Source organism: Mobula hypostoma, chromosome 28 (assembly GCF_963921235.1).
Source record: "Mobula hypostoma chromosome 28, sMobHyp1.1, whole genome shotgun sequence".
Classification (NCBI taxonomy): Eukaryota; Metazoa; Chordata; class Chondrichthyes; order Myliobatiformes; family Myliobatidae; genus Mobula; species Mobula hypostoma.
Genome location: NC_086124.1, coordinates 4,720,933 through 4,748,011, shown reverse-complemented (window position 1 = coordinate 4,748,011; position 27,079 = coordinate 4,720,933). Strand labels below are relative to the sequence as shown.

The following is a 27,079-nucleotide window of genomic DNA, read 5'->3' as shown; positions in this document are numbered from 1 at the left end:
GAAAACAACCCAAGATTGTCCAGCCTCTCGTGATAGCACAGATCCTCTAAACCAGGCAGCATCCTGGTAAACCTCTTCTGCACCCTCTCTCAAGCCTCAACATCCTTCCTATAGTGGGGCAACCAGAACTGTACACAATGCAGTTGAACCAGAATTTAACCTCTTGACCTTTGAACTCAATACCTTGACTAATAAAAGCAAGAATCCCATAAGCCCTCTTAATCACCCTATCAACCTGTGTAACCACTTTCAAGGAGCTATGAACTTGGATCCCAAGATCTCTCTGCCCAGCAACACTGCTAAGGATCTGCATGGTTTCATCATGTCCTGGTTCAAAGTTCAAAGTACATTTAGAACATAGAAAAACTACAGTACAATACAGGCCCTTCAGCCCACAAAGCTGTGCCAAACATGTGCTTACCTTAGAAATTACCTGGGGTTACCCGTAGCCCTCTAATTTTCTGAGCTCCATGTACCCCTCCAGGAGTCTCTTAAAAGACCCTATTGTATCCGCCTCCACCACCGTCGACGACAGCCCATTTCACACACTCACCACTCCCTACGTAAAAAAACTTACCCCTGACATCTTCTCTGTACCTGCTTCCAAGCACCTTAAAACTCTGCCCTCTCGTGTTAGCCATTTCAGCCCTGGGAAAAAGCCTCTGACTATCCACACGATCAATGCCTCTCATCATCTTATACACCTCTATCAGGTCACCTCTCATCGTCTGTTGCTCCAAGGAGAAAAGGCCGAGTTCACTCCACCTAAGGCTGAGTTCACTCAACCTACATGGAGCACTGTTACTAGAAAGCAGCAAGAACTCCCACCACTCAGGAGGACCTGCTCTCTTCTCGCTGCTGGCATCATCAGGAAAGAGTTACAGAAACATTTAGGCCCCACGGCACAGGTTCAGGAACAGTTATTACCTGACAACCATCAGGCTCCTGAACCGGAGGGGATAACTTCACTCTAAACTGATCTTACAACCTATAGACTCACTTTCAAGGATCCTTGGCACCCTAACTTCTCAGTATTATTTTTTATTTTGCTGCTCCAGTATCTGCGAGCTTTGTGACAATTTACCCCGCTGCGTGATGAACTGAGGCCTGCACCGGTTGCTCCAGGCTTCGGGTTTATGGACTGACTTTCATTCTGGACACTGATGCTTGCTTTACCGTTTGCACTATTTTTTTTCTCTCCCTCTGCGCATTGTTGGTCTTTTTTTAAAAACTGGGTTCTTTCGGGTCTCTTGTTTAGTGGCTGCCTGTAAGTAGACGAATCTCAAGGTTGTACAATTTATACATACTTTGATAATAAATGCACTTTGAACTTTAAATTTGTCTTCATTTTCTGATTGTTGGTCAGACTGACAGTGGCTATATTTCATTAGGAGTCTGAGGAGGTTTAGTTTGTTAACAAAAACACTTGAAAACTTCTATAAATGTATGGTAGAGAACAGGCTGACTGGGTGCATCATCATCTGGCATGGAGGGCAGCTGCTGCAGAAGATCGAAGTTAGTTTGCAGAAACTTGTAAGATTAGTCATTTCCATCATGGATACTAGCCTCTATAGTATCCAAGACATCTTCAAGGAGCGATGCCTAAGGAAGGCAGCGTCCATCACGAAGGACCCCCATCACCCAGGACGTGCCCTCTTCTCATTGTTACCATCAGGAAGGAGGTACAGGAGCCTGAAGACACACACTCAACGATTCAGGAACAGCTTCTTCCCCTCTGCCATCCGATTTCTGAATGGACATTGAACCCATGAACACCACCTTTCTTTATTTCTGCCACTTATTTTAACTCAACTATTTACTAATATATATTTAATGTAGTTTATCTTTTCCTCTATATTTATCACACATCTCATTGTCCTGCTGCCACAAAATTAACAAATTTCACGACATATGCCGGTGATATTAAACCTGATTTTGATTCTGATGTATGGTTTTTAATGAATTCTATCGTGCTTCTTTAGTTTCCTGTGAATGCCTGCGCGAAAATAAATCTCAAGGTAGTATTTGGTGACATTTGCATACTTAGAGAGTAACTTTACTTTGAATTTTGAGCCTTGGCACTGTGAGAGGATGCGGCGGCAAAGGACAGGGAGAAAGATTTCTGAGATGCGAGAGTACAGAATTACTTTCTTCGCATCCGTTCTTTTGCTGACAGTGCATTAACAGGGTGGTGATTTCCCTGAACAGATACATGAACAGAAGTACCTCTGTGTTTTGATTCCACAACATACAAGGCGCCCGGCAGTAGTTACTGCTGATGGTCCACGCACATCCATTCCACTTCATTTCCCCTCCCTCAAGGCGCCTGTGTGTTGAATCAAATTCCAGGGCTAATGACGAGTTTTCTTACATTTTGACAAGAACTCTTAATTAAAACACAGCGTTCAAAAGTTCAGGCTCCTGACTTTCTACACCTTTAATTTTAATGTCAAATGCATTCTGCTCCCCCGCTGCAATAATTGAATCGCACGGTTGACTGATGTCACCAGGTGAAAAGATAATATGGGGAGGGTGGCTGAGATTGATGGTGAGAGTGTTTCTGGAGAAGCCACAACACATACTGTAATTACAAGGAGAGCTGCCTCCAAACTTTCAGCTGTAGCTATTATGATGAGGTTTTAAATAGCATCTCTCTGCCAATGTTGGCCATTGTGATGCTAATATTGCCCGTGAGTCAGCAATGCGTTCCTCGCGATGAACTCTTCACCTCATTGCGCCATTCGGTGACTGTTCAACAGAGACGCAGATACCGTCCTGGTCCTGATGAAGGGTCTCGGCCCGAAACGTCGACTGTTTACTCTGCTCCCTAGAGGCTGCCTGGCCCGCTGAACTCCTCCAGTTGTTTCCGAGTGTTGCTCACCATCCCAGTGATGGTTGACAACAAATGTCCAATGTTTCTCCTCATAAAGAATTTTGAACCAAAACACAGTACTGTGGAACACATACATATCTAAGGTGCCTAAGATTTTTGCACAGCACTGTAGTAATTTTATGTATTGCACTGTACTGCTGCCACAAAAAAAAACAAATTCATGACGTATGTGAGTGATGAGAAACCTGATTCTGATACGGGTCTCTATTTTGGACTGAGAGTGGGAAGCGGGGTCAGGGAGAGGGGAATCAAGGTTGGGAATAATGGAAGGGAGAGGGGAGGGAGCAGGAAGCACCAGAGAGCCATTCTGTAATGATCAGTAAAGCAATTATTTGGAATGAAATGATCTTGCCTGATGTCTCAGGGCTGGGTGTGTCTGCACCTGCACCATCCTCCCCCGCCTCCTTTGCCCCTGGCATTCCATCTCTGCTACCTGTCCCACACCCCTCCCGTGGTGCTCCACCCTCACCGTTCCCAACATCCTTTGCTCCTGTCAGACTTACAAACTCGCTCTCCACTCCATGTTGATAAATACAGTACTGTGCAAAAGCCTTGGGCACCCTAGCGATAGATATGTGCCCAAGACCTTTGCACAGTACTGTAATTCTATTGAGTAAGTCTTAGCCAGAGCACAGTGGGTAGGGTCTTGTCCCCACAGACGGGGAATCACTCCTGAGGATGAAGGCCCACACTCGAGATGACACACACAGTGCCGAGGGAAGACTGCAATGGTGAACAAGTTGTCGAAGCAAGTGCGACAAACTATCTCGTGGAAGAACTCAGCAGGTCAAGCAGCATCTGTGAGAGGAAAGGAGCCGTCAGCGCTTTGGATCGAAACCCGACATTGTGCCCTGATCCAGGGTATCAGCCTGAAACATCACAGAACATAGGGCAGTGCAGCACAGGAAGGGCCCTTCAGCCCATCTTGTTGTGCTGACTTTTCAGCTCAATCTACCCCTTCCCTCCCACATAGCCCTCCATTTTTCTTTCATCCATGTGCCAGTCTAAGAGCTTCTTAAATGCCCCTAATGTTTCTGCCTCTACCACCACCCCTGGCAGGGCGTTCCACACACCTATCACTCTCTCTGTAAAAACCTACCTTTGACATCCCCCCTGTACTTTCCTCAAATCACAAACTATCCCCCCTCCTATTGGCCATTTCAACCCTGGCAGAAAGTCTCTGGCTGTCCACCCGATCTAGGCCTCTTATCAGAATCAAAATCAGCTTTAATATCAAATGTATTTGTTGTGAAATTTGTTAACTTTGCGGCAGCAGTGCAATGCAATATAGTATAAAAATGTGAATAACAGCAAGTATATAGTATATTAAATAGTTAAATTAGTAGTACAAAAATAAAAAGTAGTGAGGTAGTGTTCATGGGTTCAATGTCCATTTAGGAATCAGATGGCAGAGGGGAAGAAGCTGTTCCTGAATCACTGAATGTGTGCCTTCAGGCTTCTGTACCTTCTACCTGATGGTAGCAATGAGAAGAGGGTATGCCCTGGGTGATGGGGGTCCTTAATGATGGATGAGGCAATGCTGCTTGAAGCTCTCCTGGATGCTACATCTTAAACACCTCTATCAAGTCACTTGTCATCCTCCTGGGGTCCAAAGGAGAAAAGCCCTAGTTCGCTCATCCTATCCTCATAATACACGTTCCCTAATCCAGACAGCATCCTGCAAAATCTCCTCTGCATCCTCTCTAAAGCTTCCACGTCCTTCCCAAAACAGACCATTACCTCTCTTAGATACTGCTCAATCATTGCTTCCAGCAACCCCAATTTAACCCAACCCTAATCTTCTAAATCCAGAGTTAAATGAAGTTTTGGTCTGTTGCCGAGGAGGTAAAACTAAAGTCATGGAATAAGACAAGAAGAAAAGACTCTTCCACCCAGCACATACACCCCCACCACCGTCATCATCGTGTGCCATGTCATGACGTGGGCGATTATGGTCTTGACCATGAGTGACCTTGGCAAATTTTTCCACAGAAGTGGTTTGCCATTGCTTTCTTCTGGGCAGTGTCTTTACAAGACGGGTGACCCCAGCTATTATCAATACTCTTCAGAGATTGCCTGCCTGGCATCAGTGGTCTCATAACCAGGACTTGTGATGTGCACCAGCTGCTTATACATCCATCCACCACCTCTCCCATGGCTTCTCGTGACCCTGATCGGGGGACTGAGCAGGTGCTACACCTTGCCCAAGGGTGACCTGTAGGCTAGTGGAGAGAAGGATTGCTTTACACCTACCTGTCACCGAGTACACCTACCATCAATATTAAATCCATGTCCTGCATGAGGTGCATTGAATCCTGGTGAATCTCCTCTGCAAACAGGAGAGAATCTACAGGTGCTGGAAATCCGAGCAACACACACAAAATGCTGGAGGAACTCAGCAGGCCAGGCAGCATCTGTAGAAAAGAGTACAGCTGACTGTACTTTTTTCTATAGATAAGAGTATAGCTGACTGTATTTTTTTCTATAGATAGGAGTACAGCTGACTGTACTTTTTTCTACAGATGCTGCCTGGCCTGCTGAGTTCCTCCAGCATTTTGTGTGTGCTGCACTCTCTCCAGTGCAATCACTGTGGTGACCAGAACTGCACACAAGTCCCCAAGTGCAGCCTGACCAGTGTTTAAAGTTGCAACTTAACATCCCAATCCTTATTTTCTTTCCCCTGTTCAGTGAAGTGGGTGGCAGGGTGAAGATATGGAATGGAAATCGGGACCTATTCCACGCTGTATCTCAATAAATAAATATCTTCCAAAGTAAAATCAACTTGAACTCACTGCGATTAATGCTCCCGCCTAACTGTAATACAGAAGAAGAGTCCCCAGCCTTCTAGGAAAAGGATATGATCGCTTTGCTGACATAAGATCTTTGTGATATCTATCAAATGGATGTCAAAGATCACATGTCAGCCTTGTAAAGAAGAGTAGACGAGATTGAATGTCCTGGCAAACTACTTCATTGAAGTAGATCACCTGGCAGGTATCTAATAATAGATCAAAGGACTTGAGCAGAAATTGGCACCATTTCAGAATCAGAGTCAGATTTATTATCGCCGACTTGCGAGGCGTGTCACTTTGTGTTTCGCGGCAGCAGGACAGTGCAAAGATATAAAATTTGCTGTAATTTATGAAAATTAAAGAACAGTGCAAACAAGGGAAATAACGGTAGCCAAGCATTCAGTGTGGCACGATTACAGCTTGGGCCGTCGGTGTTTAGGGTTCCATTCCGATGTCATCTGTAAGGACTTTGTGTGATCCCCCTGTAACCGTGTGGGTTTCCTCTGGGTGCTCCAGTTTTCTCCCACAGTGCAAGGACCTACTGGTTAGTAGGTTAATTGATCATTGCAGGTTGTCACTGAGTGTGGGTCTTTCACATCCTCCCCGATGGTGGTAATGAGAGAGGACCACGGTAACCGCTACAGCTCGGAGGGTTTTGGACTCCGGAGTTTAAATCTGAATTCCATTCGGAACTTGGTGAAGTCCCTGACGGTATCCAGAATCTCAAAGAGATTTTTATTAGCTTCATCTGTCACGCGCACATTGAAATGTACCGCGTTGTTTGCGTCAAATCGAAACAGCGAGGATCGTGCTGGGCAGCCCACAAGTTCCGACAGGTTTCCAGCCCGCAATTCCCTAACCCTAACCGTGCACCTTTTGGAACGTGGGAGGAAACTGGAGCACCTGGAGGAAACGCCACGCCTTCACGGGGAAAGCGCTCAAACTTCTTTACGGGCCGCAGCGGGAATCGAACCCCGATCTGACAACAGCTAATGCAAATTGCTGCAATTACAGCATGTCACTGTGGCGCCCTAATCTCCTCAAACTTAAAGTTCAAAGTAAATGTTATTATCAAAGTCCATATGTGTCACCAAGTACAACCCTGAGATTCATTTTCTTGTGGGCATACTCAATAAATCTACAAAATAATGACCATCACAAAATCAATGAAAGACCACCCAACTAGGGTATTCAGTCAGAGTACAGAAGACAATAAATTGTGCAAATACAAAAAGAAGAAATAATAATATTAAATAAGTAAGCAATAAATATTGAGAATAGGAGATGAAGAGTCCTTGAAAATGAGTCCATTGATTGTGGGAACATTTCAATGATAGGGGAAGTGAAGTAGAGTGTAGTTATTCCCTTTGGTTCAAGAATCTGATGGTTGAAGGGTAGTAACTGTTCCTGAAGCTGTTGGTGTGAGTCCTGAGGATCCTGTACCTTCCTCCTGATGGCATCAGCGAGAAGAGAGCAGGACATGGGTGGTAGAGGTCCCTGATGAAGGATACTCCTTTCTTGCGACAGTGTTGTAAGAAGATATGCTCAGTGTTGGGGACGGCTTTACCTGTGATGGACTGGGCCGTATCCACTACTTTTTTTAGGATTTTCCATTCAAGGACTTTGGTGTTTCCCTACCAGGCCGTGATGCAGCCAGTCAGTATGCTCTCCACCACACATCTGTAGAAGTTTGTCAAGGTTTTTGATGTCATGCCGAATATTGAAGTAGAGGTACTACCATGCTTTCTTCATAATTGTACTTATGTACTGTGCCCAGGACAGGTCCTCTGAAATAATAATAATAATAATAAACTTCTAAAAAGGTGGAGCTTCTGGCATTCTTGCTTCATGATTGCATCAATGATTTGGGCCCAGGATAGATTCTCTGAGATGCTGGCCCCCATGAACTCGAAGCTGCTCAACATTTCCACTCTCATTAACACCGATCTGCTATTCAATTGCTTCTAAAGTTCTTTGGGGGAACTAAAGGGTGATGTATGAATGTAATTCTTCCTTCAAGGAATAGCAATAAAAGACAATTTACTTCTGGAATAGTTTGCTAAGCTTTATTTGCCTAACTGTTAAAGAAATTGTTTTACTGCTATTTCAAGGGTTTCAAGTAGACTGATAGAGTCATGGAAAAGTACAGCACAGATACAGGCCCATCTAGTCCATGCCGAAGCAGTTAAACTGCCTCCTCCCAACGACCTGCACCCAGACCATAGCGGTCCTTACCCTGACCATCCATGGGCCTATCCAAACTTCTCTTAAACGTTGAAATCGAGCTCACATGCACCACTTGTGCTGGCAGCTCGTTCCACACTCTCACCACCCTCTGAGAGAAGAGGTTTCCCCTCATGTTCCCCTTAAACTTTTCACCTTTCAGCCTTGACCTATAACCTCTAGTTGTAGTCCTACCCAACTCAGTGGGAAAAGCCTGCTTGCATTTACACTATCTATACACCTCATGATTTTGTATACCTCTATCAAATCTGCTGCCAATCTTCTACACTTCAAGGAATAAAGTCATAACCTATTCAATCTTTCCTTATAACTCAGGTCCTCCAGTCCAGGCAACAGCCTTATAAATTTTCTCTGCACTCTTTCAACCTTGTTTACACCTTTCCTGTAGCTAGGTGACCAAAACTGCACACAATACTCAAAACTAGGCCTCGCCAATATATTATACAACTTCAACATAGCATCCAATCCCAATAAAAGCAGGAAATGCTGGAAAGGTTCAGCAGGTCAGACGGCATCTGAAAGGTCATCGACTTGAAACATGAACTGTTCATCTCTCTTCGCAGATACTACCTGACCTGATGAAGATATCCGCCACTTCGCATTTCCATTTCAGATTTTCAGCTTTTGATGATTTTAACTTTCCGTATCAGATTTAAAAAATTTATAATCAATTAAGGTAGATTTTTTTTTGTGAGTGGCTTTTAGAAAGTAAAAATATTCTTTGCTTCTTTGGAGGGCCGCGAATGCTTTTGGCGTGTTCTCTTGCTGCTCAGGAAAAGGTTGTCAATGGGATGAGTGCAGAGGAAATGGCTTTAGAGGCTCCTTAGTCTGGGCTGTGCTGAGGCACCGAGCATGTTGCTGGAGACTGCAGGATACAGAGGACTGAGAGTTGCCATATCCTCTTCCAGTTCCGATGTCGCTGCAAGAGACAGGGATAAATAAATGCCTTCAATCTTAAGATCAGTCTCAGGATAAGGCGCAAGATTGAGACAAAGTGAACTTTATTCTCTCAGAGATCAGTTAACCTGTCGCGTTCTCTCCCACAGAAAGGAGTTGAAGCCAAGTCATTATTCCTTTATTTTTGTTCTATTTATTTACCTTTTCACTTTATGCCTTGCACAGCTGCCGCAAAACAACAAATTTTATGTTATATAGGGGAGTGATGATAAGCGATTCAAGTTCAGGAGTTGGAGATTGTTCTCTGGGCGAGCGGGCAATCGTGTTGGAAGTCTGGCTGTATACGCACGATTGTATTAAATGCCATTACTGAGTTGAGGGGCCAAATTGTTTTCACCTGTGCCTATTTTTTTTTAATGTTGATTTATTGAGATACAGTGCGAAATAAGCCCTTCGAGCCACGCAGCCCAGCAATCCCGATTTACCCTATCCTAGTCACGGGACAATTTACATTGAACAATTAACCCACCAACCGGTACGTCTTTGGACTGTGGGAGGAAACCAGAGCACCCAGAGGAAACCCACTCGGTCACGGGAGAACGTACAAACTCCGTATAGGCAGTGGGGGGAGTTGGAACCGGGTCGCTGGTAGTGTAAAGCACTGTGCTAACCACAATGCTACGGGGCCACCCAAAAATCACAAGGGCTGAGGATTAGGTGGATGACTCAGAGACATAAGAGATTCTGCAGATGCTGGAAATCCTTAGCAACACACACACAATGCTGGAGGAATTGTGCAAATAGAAAAAGAAAGAGAATAATAAATATTGAGAGCATCAGATGAAGACTCCTTGAAAATGGAGCCATTGTGGGAAGAGTTCAGTGTTAGGGTGAGTGAAGTTATCTCCTCTGGTTCAAGATCCTGATGATTGAGGGGTAATAACTGTCCTGGAACCTGGTGGTATATTGTTTGTCCCAGTCCCACGAGGAAGGAGGCTACATAACATCCACACCAGACTAGAGAAGAGTGACTTTCCCCAAGCAGTAAGGCTGATCAACACCTCCACCCACTAACCCACCCCTCCACAACCTCAACCACCCCTACTTTATTATTTCCTGTCAGAGACACCTTATGTACAGACACTCCTGTGCCAAGTGTCACTTTATGGACATACAATCAATTTGATGAGGCCTCTGTCGCTCAGAGTCGATCATGGATGTTGAGTCCCAGCTGTCTAAATACACAAGCCAGGACAGTACGATATAGAGAACAAGCTGTTGCTCATGTAGCAAGCTCCCCCTCTCCAAGCATTTGATGAACCCAAAGGAATGGCCAAGACCAATACAGTTTGGCACCAGCAGCGTCACAGGAGTTACTGGTCAGCGTTGAACTCAACGTAGGACTGCTTTAGGGACTCCAGTTCTGGATTTTTCCCTCAGGGCTTACTCCCGACGCCTCCCCCATGAGTGGGCATAGCTGCAAGACAGCGGAGTTTTGAGATCGGAGTTAGGAGAAGGAAAAACCTGACCATCAATCTATGTACAGTACATGAGCTATTTTATGTATTTATATTTATTGTGTTTATTTATTATTGTGTTCTTTATCTTATTGTGTTTTTTTAATGCTGCATCGGATCTGGAGGAACAATGAATTTGTTTTCCTTTACACTTGTGTATTGGAAATGACAGTAAACCATCGTGAATCGTGAATTGAGTTGAATATCTTGTGGGAAGGGATAGCCACCAAGGATTCCTTGGAATCTCTGAAATCTGGAATACTTTGCCAGAGGAAGTGATGGAGTCAGATATAATTGCTATGTTTAAGATGGATTTGGAAAGATGGATAAATTGGAAAGTCAGAGAAGGAGACAGACACAATTGGAAGAGTTTTTTGTTGTTCCTTTCTGCACCTTGTGGTGCATCGGGCAGAAACCTTGCCATTCCTTTAGCATTTGTCTGTTTTTTTACGAGGCCGACTTGCTAGCTCGATGCTCAGCCTGGCACGGATAGAAAGCGTGCAAGGAGCTGGCCGGACTTGAACCTGAGACCACCCGCCTCAAAGTCCGGTGTGGATGCCACTACACCACCGGCCGGCCAATTGGATCATAAGACCTTAAGATAGAGGAGCAGAAATAGGCCATTTGGCCCATCGAGTCTATTCCAACATTTCATCACGGCTGATCCATTTCCCTCTCAGCCCCAATCTCCCGCCTTCTCCCCGTATCCCTTCATGCCCTGACCAGTCAAGAATCTATCAACCTCTGCCTTAAATATACCCCATGACTTGGCCTCCGCAGCTGCCTGTGGCAAAGAATTCCACAGATTCACCACCCACTGGCTAAAGACATTCCTCCTCATCTCTGTTCTAAAAGGACACCCCTGTGGACGAGTGATGATTGGTAAAAAGTTCCACCCGGAGGGCCAAAGAGCCTTTTACTCTAATGTTTGACTCTGTCCCCCTGGCTTCTCAATGCCCCAATTGCTCAGGAATTCCTGACCACCTTTCTCCGATCTCCCTTCTCTCTATTCTCGTCATAGACTGCACAACAGGGCTGGGTTTAGCAGAATTACCACTCACAGTAAATAAACTTTACTGCCAATGGAGACTAGAACGAAGGTCACAAACCACAGACTGGAAACCACCTCCCCAAAGAGACGCACAGGCTTAGACAACCAGGAACTTAGCAGGGGCTGGAGTTCTTGCGAGAAAATAAAAATACTGACTAGAAGGTTGTTGTTTTTATGTGAGTGATTATCGCCAAGATGGCTTTGTGTAGGCCCTTGACATTGATCAAATGCAATTTCTGGATCTAAACTTACAGTGAATAAGCTAATTGTCTCTCTCTATGCATGAAGGCAAAATTAATCATGAACGGAAACTAGTTAGGGACGTAGATTAACTTTAGCTGTTTGTGATACAACTTTTGGTAAAGTGCCAGATTACGGACAAGTTAGAGACAAATGGTGCATGGAATAAAGGACTTACGTAACACCAGAGGAGTGCATAATTTCATAGATCACCGTGACGATTTCCAGCAGCTAAAGGGCCAAATGGTCACAGGAGAGTCAATAGCGAGAATCTGACAAACCGTTCAACATACACTCAGTGATCACCTGTACACCTGTACACCTGCTCCTTAATGAGAATCAGCCAATCAAGTGGCGGCAACTCAATCCTGAAAAGCATGCAGACATGGTCACGAGGTTCAGTTGTTGTTCAGACCAGACTGTGATCTGAGTGATTTTGACCGTGGAATGATTGTTGGTGCCATACGGGGTGGTTTGAGTATCTCAGAAACTGCCGATCTCCGGGGATTTTCACGTACGACAGTCTCTAGAGTTTCGAGAATGGCGTGAAAAAACAAAAATAAATCCAGTGAGCGGCAGTTCTGTGGGCAGAAGCACCTTGTTAATGAGAGCAGTCAGAGGGGAATGGTCAGACTGTTTCAAGCTGACAGTAACTCAAACAACCACACGTTACAACAGTGGTGCGCAGAAGAGCATCTCTGAACGCACAACACGTCGAACCTTGAAGAAAATGGGCTACAGCAGCAGGCGACCATGAACTTACAATCAGTGACCACTTGGTTTTTCTCCATGACCTCGTGTGTTTCCTCCGGGTGCTCCGGTTTCCTCCCACAGTCGAAAGACGTACCGGGTGGCAGGTTAATTGGTCATTGTAAATTGTCCTGTGATTAGACTAGGATTAAATCTTGGGGATTGCTGGGCAGCACAGCTTGAAGGGTCTGTTCCAAGCTGTATCTCAATAAGTAGAAAAATAAATTTTTATCAGTCACCACTTTGGGTGGTTTCAGAGTGACAAAGTTCAAAGTTCAAAGTGAATTTATTATCAAAGTACATATATGTCACAACATACCACCCTGAGGTTTGTTTTCTTGTGGGAGTTCATAGTTACCGGGGAGCCATGACGACAGCCCAGGTTCTCCGAAAGAAACAGCCGTCTCATTAGTCCTAACTCGGCTCATTTCCCACTCTGGAGCACACTGAAAAACAGGGGCATTTGAAGGCAGAAGGAGGGGACCTTCTTCAATTTATCAGCATTTGACACGGTAGCGTAATGGTTAGCACAACGCTTTACAGTACCAGCAACCCGGGTTCAATTCCCAACGCTGCCTGTGAGGAGTTTTCCCTGTGGGGTGTGTGGGTTTCCTCCTGGTACTCTGGTTTCCTCACAGATGTAATGGTTGGTAGGCTAATTGGTCATTGTAAGTTGTACCGTGATTAGGTTAGTGTTAAATCAGGGGATTTCTGGGTGGCACAACTTGAAGACGTACTGATTAGCAGGTTAAAAGAGGACCCGGTTAGTAGGCTGATTGGTCATTGTAAATTGTCCCGTGATTAGGCTAGGATTAAATCAGGGGTTGCTGGGTGGCGCAGTTCAAAGGACTGGAAGGGCCTGTATCTCAACAAATGAATAAAACTGGAGCTAACGCCTCTTTCCACATAAAGCACCGTGTTATACAAGCGCTGTGTTTGTTCAAGCCTCCTACCATGGCAGCTGGTACGCCAAGAAGCCCTGTAAGATCGACAAACACAAGTGAATTAAAAAGATCAGGACTGAAGGGAAAATAATGAAAATGGTTTGGCAGATTTAACCTCCTTGGTATTATTGTTGCTAACCGGCCCCGCCTGGGGTCTACACTATACAGCTCCTAAGTGTTCACAGGCGCGCAGCTTTTTAAAGTATTCTGAGGTGAAATGATTCTGACAACGATTATTTAACAGCACAACAGCAGGCCAATCAACCCAGATGCTCAACGGGAGCTTTCTCCTACGTGGTTGCATCAACCTTTGGCATTACACGGTCTTTATTCCCACTATTTACCTCAGCAACTCTTTATTTAGCTGCGGCTTATGGGAATGTCGTTAATTTGCAAGCCACTGGTTCACTTTGTTTTAATGACAAATGAAATAATGTGTTCAGCTCTGATCACTTCATTATAGGAAGGATTGAAAGCTTTAGCCTCCAAGAGGCCCACAACCTCATCGTAGGGTTTGGAGGCTCGCGTGCCTCCATGACCCGGAGAGCTATATTGTCTGGAGTCAGGGCTTTACGCTTTGGCTCTTGGTAGGGTCACCCATGCCAAATAGGTCAAAGAGTAGAGGCCAGACTAAGAGTGGTCCACCGGTCCTCCAGGTTCAGGGGTTCAACTCAGGGCTAACAACCTTGACTGGTTAAACAACATTGTTAGGGAAACAGCAATGAAGAATCCTTCTACATCTGAGTGGCCAAAGACAGACAGAGAGGGAGGACCTTCATTGCTGCCCTAAACACCAGCAGCGTAATGGGTAGTAAGTAAGAGAGCTTTGGAGAGAGTGCAGAGGAGATTTAACAGGATTAGAGAGTGTGTCTTATGAGGATAGGTTGAGCGAGCTAGGGCTTTTCTCTTTGGAACGAAGGCGGATGAGAGGTGACTTGATAGAGGTCAGGAACTGGATACTGATTGTGGATGATCAGCCATGATCACAGTGAATGGCGGTGCTGGCTCGAAGGGCCGAATGGCCTACTCCTGCACCTATTGTCTATTGTCTATAGGTGTCATCATCATTATGGTCAATTTTAACAGGAGTGTCCATTTTAAATTTCTTACCCTTTTTCAAATACCCACTAGTCACATGTGCAGTGAAATACTTGACTTGTATATCAAGTTTGTTCATTCATTATGGGCCATGTCGTTTGACTTAGGCAATCATGATCTTTCCATTACCATAATTAATCTTGGCAAATTTTTCTACAGAAGTGGTTTGCCATTGCCTTCTTCTGGGCAGTGTCTTTACAAGACCGGTGACCCCAGCCATTATCAATATTCTTCAGAGATTGTCCTCCTGATGTTATTGGTTGCATAACCAGGACGTGATATGCACCGGCTGCTCGTACAACCATCCACCATCTTCATGTGATCCTGATCGGGTGCTAAACAGGTGCTACACCTCGCCCAAGGGTGACCTGTAGGCTAGCGGAGGGAAGGAGCACCTTACACCTCCTTTGGTAGAGACGTATCTCCACCCCACCGCCCAAAGAGATGTACAAGATGCTGGTGATACTAAACCTGATTGTGATTCTGATTACATTGGGTAGTTTCTGAGGATAGGTTGAGTGAGCTGGGGCTTTCCTATTTGGAGCAAAGAGGGTGAGAGGTGATCTTATAGAGATGTACTGGAAATGAATACCAATAAATTGATCCACTTGACCCGAAACAGGTGTGTGTGGGCCATGGCAGTCAAAGCTCAATCTGGGCACGGCACCTGATGATGATGATGATAAAAGGCAGGGATAAAGCGGACAGCCAGAGACTTTTTCCTCAGGGTGGAAATGACTAATGCCAGGGGGCATAATTTTAAGGTGATTGGAGGAAAGTATTGGGGGATATCGGAGGTAAGTTGTTCACACAGATGGTGATGGGAGCATGGAACAGCTTGCTAGGGGTGGAGGTAGAGGGTGATATATTAGTGGGATTTGAGTCTTTTGGAGTTGTCATCGTGACTCTTGAACTCAGTCCCCAAACTAGTGAAGTCCAGTACACTATACATCTTTGTAACGACCCTAGCAAATTTGAGGGATCTGTGGATGAGGAAGATCCCTCTGGCATGTGAGCTGGGGCTAAGAATCCTGCCACTCACTCTGTCCTCGGCCTTCAAGCTCGACCTTCCAAAGTGAATCATTTTGCACTTTTCCGAATTGAACTCCATCTGCCACTTCTCAGCCCAGCTCCAAAATCTACAGACAAATCATCGCAAGTTCCACATTGTCAACACTGTCTGGAGCAGCAAACCAGGAAAGGAAATGTGATTGAGTACAATTGTGAAATATACTTAACATGCCAATGAGGCAGAAGGTGACAACCTTTTCTGCGCAGTTTAAATTCCTTTGTGCGCTAGTAGCACAAAAATGAGTGCACACACACATGCACACACATTGCTTAGAGAGTTGAGAAGGCTTGACACCACGGAGAGAGGTGTGGGACAATCAGTGTGACAAAGATTGCCATGTGTGTGCGTGCATGCATGTGTGTGTGTGTGAGTGTGAGTGTGCGTAGTGTAATTGTGTGTTGGTGTGAGTGAGTGTGAGTGTGTGTGTGAGTGGGAGTGAGTAAGTCTGTGAGCGTGTGTGAGTGTGAATGTGTGTGAGTGAGTGTCTATGCGTGTGTGAGCGTGTGCGAGTGTGTGTGAGCGTGTATATGTGTGCACACGCGCGTGCACGTAGGCAAGGAAGGAGAATCAAGTTCATGAAAAATTAATGTTGGAAGACAGCAAATATAACTGATCATGCGGTTAATTTTACCAACTATTAGACCCAACAATTTTAAATGCTTAGTGGTCAGTAACCCATCCTACCTCCACGATCGGCTGCATCACTATCGGATAGTTGCACTGTTTATCTTGCTGTACTGTGTGTACATTATTCCCTCTTGGTCTCATTCTCCATCTGTCTTTCTGTCTTCACAGAACTCAATCCGGCACAACCTCTCACTTCACAGCCGATTCATCCGCGTGCAGAACGAAGGGACGGGCAAGAGCTCGTGGTGGATGCTGAACCCTGATGGAGGGAAGACCGGGAAGTCTCCAAGGAGAAGGGCGGTCTCCATGGACAACAACAGTAAGTTCCTAAAGAGCAAGAGAGGGGCAAACAAGAAGAAAGCCACCCTCCAGACAACACAAGAGGGTAACGAAGACAGTCCTTCTTCACAGCACACAAAATGGTCTGGCAGCCCCAGCTCGCACGCCAGCGACGAATTCGACGTGTGGACCGACTTCAGGTCTCGCACAAACTCGGCAGCAAGCACCCTGAGTGGCCGCTTATCGCCCATCATGGCCAATTCCGAAATGGACGAGCTGGAAGACGACGACGAGAACCCGTCCTCCCCGTTGCTCTACCCCAGTCCTTCCAGCACCTTGTCGCCATCCGTCAGCTCGCGGTGCTCCGTGGAACTCCCGCGGCTGGCCGACATGGCCGGCACCATCAACCTGAACGAGGCGCTGACAGAGAACCTCCTGGAGGAGTTGCAGGACGGCTACACCCTGAGCCCAACGCAGCACATTCCTTCCACGTGCCTCCGGCAGAGGAGCTCCAGCTTTTCCTATGGATCCAAGTGCTCGGCCCTCGGGAGCCAGGCTGGCACCTACAATGCCACCATGTACAGCCAGCCGCCCGTCTCCATGCTGAGACACTCGCCCATGCAGACTATCCAGGAGAACAAGCAAGTCACGTTCTCAACCATCAACCACTATGGCAACCGCATGCTGCAAGACCTTTTGACGCCCGAGTCGCTGCGGCACAAGGAGGTCCTGATGACCCAGTCGGATCCCCTGATGCCTCAGGCCAGTACAGCGGTGACGTCGCAGAGCCAGAGACAAATGGTGATGTGCAGTGACCCGGCGTTGTCGCCGTTCAATGCGCAGTCGCCCAGGTTAATGAACGGCGACCCGTTTCACCACCCGTCGCCTGCACAGCAGACCCCTGCTGTCAGTAACGGTGCCTTATCCAATCCCGCCAGCCTTATGCGCATGCACTCTGACGCGGGTAACATCAGCTCTGTTTCGCACCACCTCCAAAGCCAGCTCCACTCCCTTGCCAGTCACGGGATGCAAATGGAAGCCGCGGACACCAGGCTGGCGCCGTGCCAGGGAGGAGCTCACCCAGCTGCCACGAGTCATGATAAGTTCCCCACCGACCTTGACCTAGACATGTTCCACGGCAGCTTGGAGTGCGATGTGGAATCCATCATTCTCAACGAATTCATGGACAATGAAGAGCTTGACTTCAACTTTGATTGTGCCATGCCGACCCAAAGCGTTGGCATCAACATGGCCACCCTCCCTACGGCACCACAGACCACGAATCAGAGCTGGGTGCCAGGGTGAAGCACTGTTGCAGTGTTTAGTGTTGTGTGATGAAAATTGTTTCCACTAAAACCTCCAAGACAGACCAGATTAACAGGTGGTTTCTTGTGTGACAGGTTCGAAAACAAAAAAATGATATCCTCTAGTGGGGGATACGCTTAGTAATATGTTAGAAAAAGGGGCAATGATGTCTCCTTCAGCAATGGAAGGGAAGTAATACTCACTCTTAGAAACAGGGCATTAAAATACAAGGCTCCCTGAAGCTCTCAGCACAAGTGATTTAGTTAGTGTGGTTCTAAAGTTCAAAGTTCAAAGTGCGGTAGCGTTGTGGTTAGCACCCCGCTTTACAGTACAGGTGACGCAGGTTCAATTCCCGCCGCTGCCTGTAAGAAGTTTGTATGATCTCCCCGTGCCCGCCTGGGTTTTCTCCGGGTGCTCTGGTTTCCTCCCACAGTCCAAAGGCGTACCGTTTGGTCGGTGAATTGGTCATTGTAAATTGTCCTGTGATTAGGCTAGGATTAAATTGGGGGATTGCTGGGCAGGGTGGCTCGAAGAGTGGAAGGCCCACCCCACGCTGTATCTCAATTTTAAAAAATGATCATCAAAGTACATACATATCACCATATACAACCCTGACATTCAATTTAATATGGGCATACTCAATAAATCAATAATAGAATAACCATAATGGAATTAATGAAAAGTTCACACCAATTTGGGCATTCTACCAGAGCGCATCGACAATCTAAAGTAAATGCAGCTCATGGAAATAGTCCCTGAAATTAAGGCCTTAACCCAGAGCAAGATACACAAAATGCTGGAGGAACTCAGCAGGTCAGGCAACATCTATGGAAATGAGTACACAGTCGAAGTTTTGGGCCAAAACCCTTCTACAGGACTGAGGAGGAAGGAGTAAAATGCCAGAATAAAAAGGTGGGGTGAAGGGCAGGTGATAGTTGAAAACTCTTGAGCCAAGATGAGGCCACTCTCAGGATGAAGGAGCAACATCTTATATTCAGTCTGTGTAGACTCCAACCTGATGGCATGAACATTGATTTCACCTTCTGGTAAAAAATATTTTTCCTCCCCTTTCCTTCAGAAGAAGAGAAGGAATTCCCTACTCTGACCTGTTATCTCTTCTCACCTGCCTATCACCTCCCCCTGGTCACCCCCTCCTTCCCTTTCTCTGATGGTCCGCACTCCTCTCCTATCAAATTCCTTCCTCTCCAGCCCTTTACCTTTCCTACCTACCTATCACCTTCTAGCTAGCCTCCTTTCCCTACCTCCACCCCCGCCATTTTTTTATTCTAGTGTCTTCCCCCTTCCTTTCCAGTCCTGAAGAAGGGTCTCGGCCTGAAATGTTGACTGTTTATTCATTTCCATAGATGCTGCCCGACCTGCTGAGTTCCTCCAGCATTTTGTGTGTGTTGCTCTGGATTTCTAGCGTCTGCAGACTTTCTCGTGTTTATGCCTTAATCTATTGTCTCCAGAGAGTAAAAAAATGTTATGACTTCATAGCTCTATGTCTGGAGAAGTCTTTCAGAACATAATCCTCAACTTTCTAAATAAGAGCTGAATTGGTGTGATGTAGAGGGAGCTAGGTTTCTCGCTCTGTACCCTGTGTCAGAAATTAAGTCTGTTCACTCTTAAAAGATTACACTGGACAACAAATTTTTTTCAGAAGTGTTGCTTCTTCAGAATTTTTTTTTTTGGTTATGATAGACCGCTTGAAGCTGAACACAAATTTAATTTCGGATTACTTGTATCATGTAGGAATTTGGAGAAACAAGAAATTAACTTTTGTTGAAGATAATGCATTTAATTGCATTATGGTGCTAACGCTTTGCAACAGTTCAAAGCTAAAAACGTTTTGTTGGTGATTTTTATTTCTACTCAGTGTCTGAGGCTTCTTGCTTAAATGTCCAACAATAATTAGCCAGCATTGATGGATTCCAGTTACCCTGATACCATTTCTCTATGACTGCAATGTCCTGGTGAAACCATTCACCATGCTCGTCACTGACATGAATTATGAACTGAAGTAACAAATATAGGCGATTCCAAACAAAATGGTGTGTGATAGGGAAATTTCATGGTGATTTTCATGATCAGCAGCCCAAAATCTGTCAGATACACCCAAAAGTATTTAGGAAGCAAAATCTTTGTTGTCCGGTGTTATCAGAATTCACATGAAGGACTAGATTTCTACTGCCCCCACCACAACTGAAGCTCTCTCTATCGTATATTAGAATCTTACCAATTCCTTCTGTCCTTTTGTGTAGTTAGTACTCAAAAACTGTCACAATACACTCAGGAGCCACTTTATTAGGTGCGGGAGTGGAACTCAGTGTGCTCTTCTGTTGCCGTGGCCCCCCCAATTCAAGGTTCAACGTGCTGTGCATTCAGAGATGCTCTTCTGCTCACCACTGTTGTAACACGTGGTTATTCGAGTTTCTGTCGCATTTCTGTCAGCTTGAACCCGTCTGGCCATTCTCCTCTGACCTCTCTCGTTAACAAGGTACGTTTGCCCACAGTTTTGAGATGAAACACAGAAACATCAAAAATCTACAGCACAATACAGGCCCTTCGGCCCACAATGCTGTGCTGAACGTGTACTTACTTTAGAAATTACCTAGGGTTACCCATAGCCCTCTATTTTTCTAAGCTCCATGTACCCATCCAAGAGTCCCTTAAAAGTCCCTATCGTATCTGCCTCCACCACCGTTGCCAGCAGCCCATTCCACGCACTCACCACTTTCTATGTGAAAAGACTTGCCCTTGACATCCCTTCTGTACCTACTTGCAAGCACCTTAAAACTGTGCCCTCTCGTGTTAGCCATTTCAGCCCTGGGAAAAAGCCTCTGACTATCCACACGATCAATGCCTCTCATCATCTTATACACCTCTATCAGGTTACCTCTCATCCTCCGTCGCTCCAAGGAGAAAAGGCCAAGTTCACTCAACCTGTTCTCATAAGGCATGCTCCCCAAGCCAGGAAACATTCTTGTGAAGCAGTGTGCAAATTGGACCAGCCATATGTACTCAGTGGCCACTTTATAATTAGATACTTAATAAAGTGGCCACTGAGATGTACTTATGTACATAGTCTTGCACTAATATAGCATATTTACTTCAAGGTTTGACGTGTTGTGTGTTCAGAGATGGTTTTCTGCACACCACAGTTCTAACGCGTGGTTATTTGAGTTTCTGTCACCTTCCTGTTAGCCTGAACCAGTCCGCCTATTTTTCCCTTACTTCTTTCATCAACAAGCCATTTTCCCCCACAGAACTGTCCCTTTCTGGATGCTTTTTGGCTTTTTGCACCATTCTCTGTAAACTCTAGAGACTGTTGTGCATGAAAATCCCAGGAGGTGAACTGTTTCTGAGATCCTCAAACCACCCCGTCTGGCACCAACAGTCATTCCACGGTCAAAGTCACTTAGATCACATTTCATCCCCATTTTGGTATTTAGTTTGAACAGCAGCTGAACCTCTTGACCCTGTCTGCATGCTTTTATGCATTGAGTTGATGCCACATGATTGGCTGATTCGATAGTCATAGAGTCATAGAAACAGGCCATTCGGCCCATCTAGTCCACGCCAAACCATTTAATCTGCCAAGACCCATCGACCCACACTTGGATTATAGACCTCCACACCCCTCCCAGTGATGTACCTATCTAAACTTATCTTAAATGTTGAAATCAAAATCACATCCACCACTTATTCTGGCAGCTCATTCCACACTCTCACCACCATCTGAGTGAAAAAATTTCCCCTCATGTTCCCTTTAAACATTTCACCTTCCACCTTTAACCCATGACCTCTGGTTGTAGTCTCACCTAAGTGGAAAATACCTGCTTGCATTGCCCCTATCTATACCCCTCATAATGCTGAATGCCTATATCAATCTTCTACATTCTAAGGAATAAATTTCTAACCTATTCAATCTTTCCTGATAACTCAGGTCCCCCAGTCCCCTAGATATTTTCATTAGCCAGCAGGAGTAGATGCACACAGCAGTGTAGCAAGTTGTTAGCACAATGTTTCAGAGTGCAGGCAACCTGGGTTCAATTCCTGCCACTGCCTGTAATTCTCCCCATGACCGCATGGGTTTCCACCAGATGCTCTGGTTTTCTCCCAGAGTCCAAAGACAATTGTCATGTGATTAGCCTAGCATTAAGGGGACAGCGTGGCTCAGAGGATTAGAAGAGTCTATTCTACGCTGTATCTCAATAAAACAAATATAAAATAAAGTGGCTACAGAGTATATATAATGACTTTCAACACAAGGGGAAATGAGATTCGTCAAATTAGAAATCAGTGCATTATTTTCTAATGATAAATATTAATTTATCCAACCACCAAATGCTGCAAGTCCTACCAAGAAACCAGAAGTTAGTTTGGTCTGTGTTCAGAATAGTTTCTTACTCAGTTTTGCATTTTTCAACCACAGTTGCATTAAAGTCACCAAAGCTTAATTTTATTTTTAATGGACGACAACACACACACAAAATGCTGGAGGAACAAAGCAGGTCAGACAGTATCTATGGAAAGGAATAAAACGTTGGGCCAAGACCCTTTACTGAGACTGGAAAAGAAGTGGGGGGGGGGTGGGGAAGAAGCCAGAATAAGAAAGTGGGAAGAGGGGAAGGAGGACAATTTGGCAGGAGATCGGTGAGGCCAGGTGAGGGGGAAGGTTTAGGTCTATGATCTTTCATGAGAATTCATTTCAAAGTTCAAAGTACATTCATTACCTTGAGATTTGTCTGCTTTACAGGCAGCCATGAAACAAAGAAACTCAATAAACAAAAGAAGGCCACCAAACATCCAATGTGCAGAGAAACAATTGTGCAAACAGCATTCAGAGCTGAAGTTCATAACATCGGGCATCAGGGCCAGCTGATTCCAGAAGCCATAGAAGCCAGTTCAGAAGGACTCAGTCCAGCACAGAGATGAGCAAAGCCCACGGGGCAGCGAACCCAACCAGCCCATCTCTCACCTCCGACCCCAACCAATTCAACCTAGTCTGTCACTTAAATTGTCCAAAACTCACCCTTGGGGCCAGCCTCCATGGCCTCAATCAGGCCAGTACCTTCCAATTTGGCTCGGCTCTCAAATCAGTCAAACCTAGGTCCAAATCACAATCAGAATCCGATTTACTATCACTGACACGTGACATAAAATTCATTGTTCTGGGCAGCAGCGCAGTGCAAAGACATAAAAATATTCAACTTACAGAAATAGTCAAATGATGCAAAATAAAAATAAAGAGGGTGTGTTCATACTGTTCAAAAATCTAAGGGCAGAGGGGAGGAAGTCGTTCATGAATCATAGAGTTTGGGTCTTCAGGCTCCTGTGCCTCCTCCAGTAGCTTGTGTGTGTTGGTCTGGATTTCCAACATCTGCAGAATCTCTTGTGATTATTTTTTAATAACTCTGTTTATAACAACCGAAGGCATTTTAATACACACATGTATTACTGGGGTTTAGATCAAGCAGAGGTGAAATGTGATAAGTGAAAGGATGTTGGGTGAGAAGGAATTTTCTTTGACTGTGGACCGATAAACGGTTGGAATTTGAGAATGCGAATCTCTTCGGAAGACTTTGACTGAAACGATCCTTTTCATTCAGTAGCCTACCACTGCTGCTTGACTACTCTTGATATAACTTTGTAAAGTTGTTTTCTTTCATAGACAGGGAGTTTTAAAATGCTTCATATTCTTACTGCTTTTGCATTTATCATTATTGTATGCTGTTTTGGTTAAAACAAATGTATTTATTTTATTGAGGGAAATGACGAGCTTGGTAATGTAGGTGTTCAGAGGTGAAACTACAGCCTGGAACTTTAATTTATGTAGTGATTGGGGCATTACTTTGTGAGAATTTCTCTTGGGATTTTGACGCTGGCTGGCATGTTTTGTGATAGAGAATGGAGTCAGGGGACAACGTGCAAACGTGCTTTGCCTGTCGTCAACTGCCCAAATACCTGAAACTTTCTCTGGAAAGTGCCATAAGTGATAGTTATATAAGTTGTGTATGTAATATTAACTTTTTAATGTAAAGTGTATGGAGAATTAAAAATTGAAGAAGCCCATTCTTAAGTGTACATACAGGTACTGTACTGTAACTTCACCATGTATTCTTTGGACGTTGATGTGATTAAGATTATAATTTCTTTTTATTTTTCAAATACAAAATAATATTGTATGACAAAAGAGTCCCTGACCACCAGTTTCTGCATCGTTTCCTTTGAAATTCTTGAGAGAACCTAAAGAAATTCCAGGTTAATCAATCGATTTTTTTCCCCCGGAATATTATCGAAAGACAATGAAAGAGATTCGTTTTCGTGCTGTTCCCCATTCTCACTGGAGAATGGTAGGTAATCACAGCCATTGTGTCCATTATTGGGTCCAAGATGCACTAACCAAACTAACTTTTTTTTGATTGAGTTACAGCGCGGAATAGAATTGAAATAAAATTGAAACTCCTTCAATAACTCCAAAAGACTGAGGTTAAGTAAAATACTGAAAGGCTTTTATTCGCTGTACAATACGACCCCCATGGTGAGTGTCTGCCCCCGGACTGAGGGGGAGGGGCAAGGCGAAACACCTTTATACAGGAACCTGTGGGAGGAGCCACAGGGGCAGTCAGCAGAGGGGCGTGTCCAGACAGTTAACCCAGTTACAACATAGATATGGTTTACCACAATAGGCGCGTCCGGACCTTTGAGTTGTGCTGCCTAGCAACTCCCGATTTTAATCCTGGCCTAATCATAGAACGTAGAAGAGTACAGCACAGAAACAGGCCATTCAGCCCACAATGTTGTGCCAAAACAGCTAAAAAGCAAATCAAAAACCCAGAATCTCCCAAAAATTATCCCTCCAACTTACACAATGTCCATACCCCTCCATCTTCCTCAAATTCATGTGCCTATCCAAATGTCTCTTGAAAGCCTCTAATGTATTTGCCCCTGCCAACATACCAGGCAGCACATTCCAGGCATCCACCACTCTCTGAGTAAAATACTTAACTCTCATGAGCCTCCTGAACCTACCCCCCGTCACCTTCAATGCATGCCCTCTGGTATTAGACATTTCAGCACTCAGAAAAAGATATGCCTCTCATATTCTTATAAACCTCTATCAGATCTCCCCTCAGCCTCCACCACTCCAGAGAAAACAACCCAAGTTCATCCAGCCTCTCATGATAGCACATACTCTCTAAACCAGTTAGCATCCTGGTAAACCTCTTCTGCACCCTTTCCAAAGCCTCAACATGCTTCCTGTAGTGGAGTGACCAGACCTGTATGCAATACTCCAGATGTGGCCTAACCAGAGTTGTATAAAGTTGCAACATAACCTCTTGGCTTTTGAACTCAGTTCCTTGACTAATACAAGCAAGCATTTCATAAGTCTACTTAACCAACCTGTGTAGCCACTTACAAGGAGCCATGAACTTGGATCCCAAGGTCTCTCTGCTCAGCGACACTGTTAAGGATCTTGCCCTTAAGAGTGCACTGTCTCCTTGCATTTCACAGGACAATTTACAATGACCAATTAATCTGGCAACTGGGACGTCTTTGGACTGTGGGAAGAAACCAGAGCATCCGGAGGAAAACCACGTGGAAACAGGAAGGAAGTACAAACTCCTTACAGGCAGTGGAGGGAATTGAACCCCGGTTGCTGGTACTGTAAAGCGTTGTGCTAGCCACTACGCTACACTGCCCCCCTATCTTGTCTCGTCTCCTAGCTGTTGATCTGGCAGAGTGAAGGATGATGTGCATAAAATGCAAAGTAGCACACACAAAATGCCGGAGGAACTCAGCATATCAGGCAGCATCTATGGCTAGGAACAAAGAGTCATCGTTTTGGGCCAAGACCCTTTATCCTTTCAGACGTTTGAATGATTCAGCCCAAAATGTCAGCTCTATTTCCTTCCGTAGATCATTGGTGGAAAGTTTTACGAAGGTGGGAATTTGGAGTAAGAAAGACGAAAGATTCGATTCGATGTTGTGGTGTTCACCAGGCTTGGCAATTAGCTTGTAGACATTTCATCACCAGTCGAGATAACATCCTCAGTGCGTAGTTTCTGGCGTGTCTCTCTGGGAGTGCTGACGTTTATATATCCCCCCCCACCCCTGCCGTTCGCTTGCCTGAGTCCTGATTGGCTACCCCTTCAGTTGACCTTTGAATTCTATTGGCTCACATTTGTTTTGCTCTTAGGGGTTCTGATAACTCCGTAAGCAAACATATTGAAATAGACGCTACCTACGAACCCCTAACCGCAAAAGAAATGTGAGCCAATAGAATTCAAAGGTCAACTGAAGGTGTAGCCAGTCAGGGCTGGGGCAAGCAAACGAAGGGGGCTATATAACCGTGAGCACTCCCAGAGAGAAACACCAGCAACTGCGCACCGAGGATGTCACCTCGACTGGCGATGAAATGTCTGCAAGCTAATTGCCAAGTTCAGTGAACGCTGCAACATTAAACGCCTCAGCCCGAGCTACCAATGCTCACCACCATCCTAAAAAACATCGATTTGTTGATGGGGTCCAAATCAATGCGTTCCGCAGCAATCATGAAGACCAGAAGATAAAGGAGCAGGATTTGGCCCATCACATCTGCTCCACCATTCAATCCCGGATGATTTTGTTTTTCCCAAACTCATTCTCGCACATTTTCTCTGTAACCTTCTTACCATCTTACCCTCTTACGAGGGTTAGTAAGCTCCAGACACTATACATTGACGTCGCAAGCATGGCAACGAAGGCTGACCGCAGCACTATCCTCAGACTGCAACACACTTCACTGTGTGTTTTGAAGTTTTGATGTACATGTGACAAATAAAGCTAGTATTTACCTTCACTTTTAAATCAAGAACCGAGTCTCTGCCTTAAATACACACAATGACTTGGCCTCCGCAGCCCTCTGTGGCAACGAATTTCACAGATTCACCACCCACTGGCTGAAGAACTTCCTCCTTTTCTCAGTTTCAAAAAGGACGTCTCTTTATTTTGAGGCTGTGCCCTCCTGACCTTACTAATGGAAGTACCCTCTCTGTGTCCACTGTCACTAAAGGCAGGGGTTCCCAACTGTTTTCATGCCATGGAACCTTTCCATTAACTGACCCCGGACCGGGAACCTCTGCCTTAAAGTGTTAACTTTTTTTTGATAGACTTACAAAGGCCTCGTCTTCATCCCCAATCAACAGCTCCTGATAAATCTCCACTGACGTTGCAGGGTTCTGAACAACACCGGCCAACGAGACCTCTGCTGGAGTTGGGACAGTGACTCAGCTGCCTGAATAAGAAAGTCCTTTTCAATCAGAATCAGAACCAGGTTTAATACCACTGGCAGATGCCGTGAAATTTGATCTTTTGCCGCAGCAGT

The 27,079-nt window shown here is 45.2% G+C and overlaps 1 protein-coding gene across 1 annotated transcript in view; it reads left to right on the top strand.

Annotated features, from left to right (window-relative positions):
* The window catches only part of LOC134339022 (forkhead box protein O3-like), a 237,867-nt gene extending 213,844 nt beyond the window's left edge, over positions 1 to 24,023 (top strand). Inside the window, exon 2 of the mRNA XM_063035275.1 lies at positions 16,294 to 24,023. Within this exon, the coding sequence (XP_062891345.1) occupies positions 16,294 to 17,709 (1,416 nt within the window). The 3' untranslated portion in view covers positions 17,710 to 24,023. The remainder of the gene's footprint in view (positions 1 to 16,293) is intronic.
* The last annotated feature ends 3,056 nt before the right edge of the window (positions 24,024 to 27,079 follow it).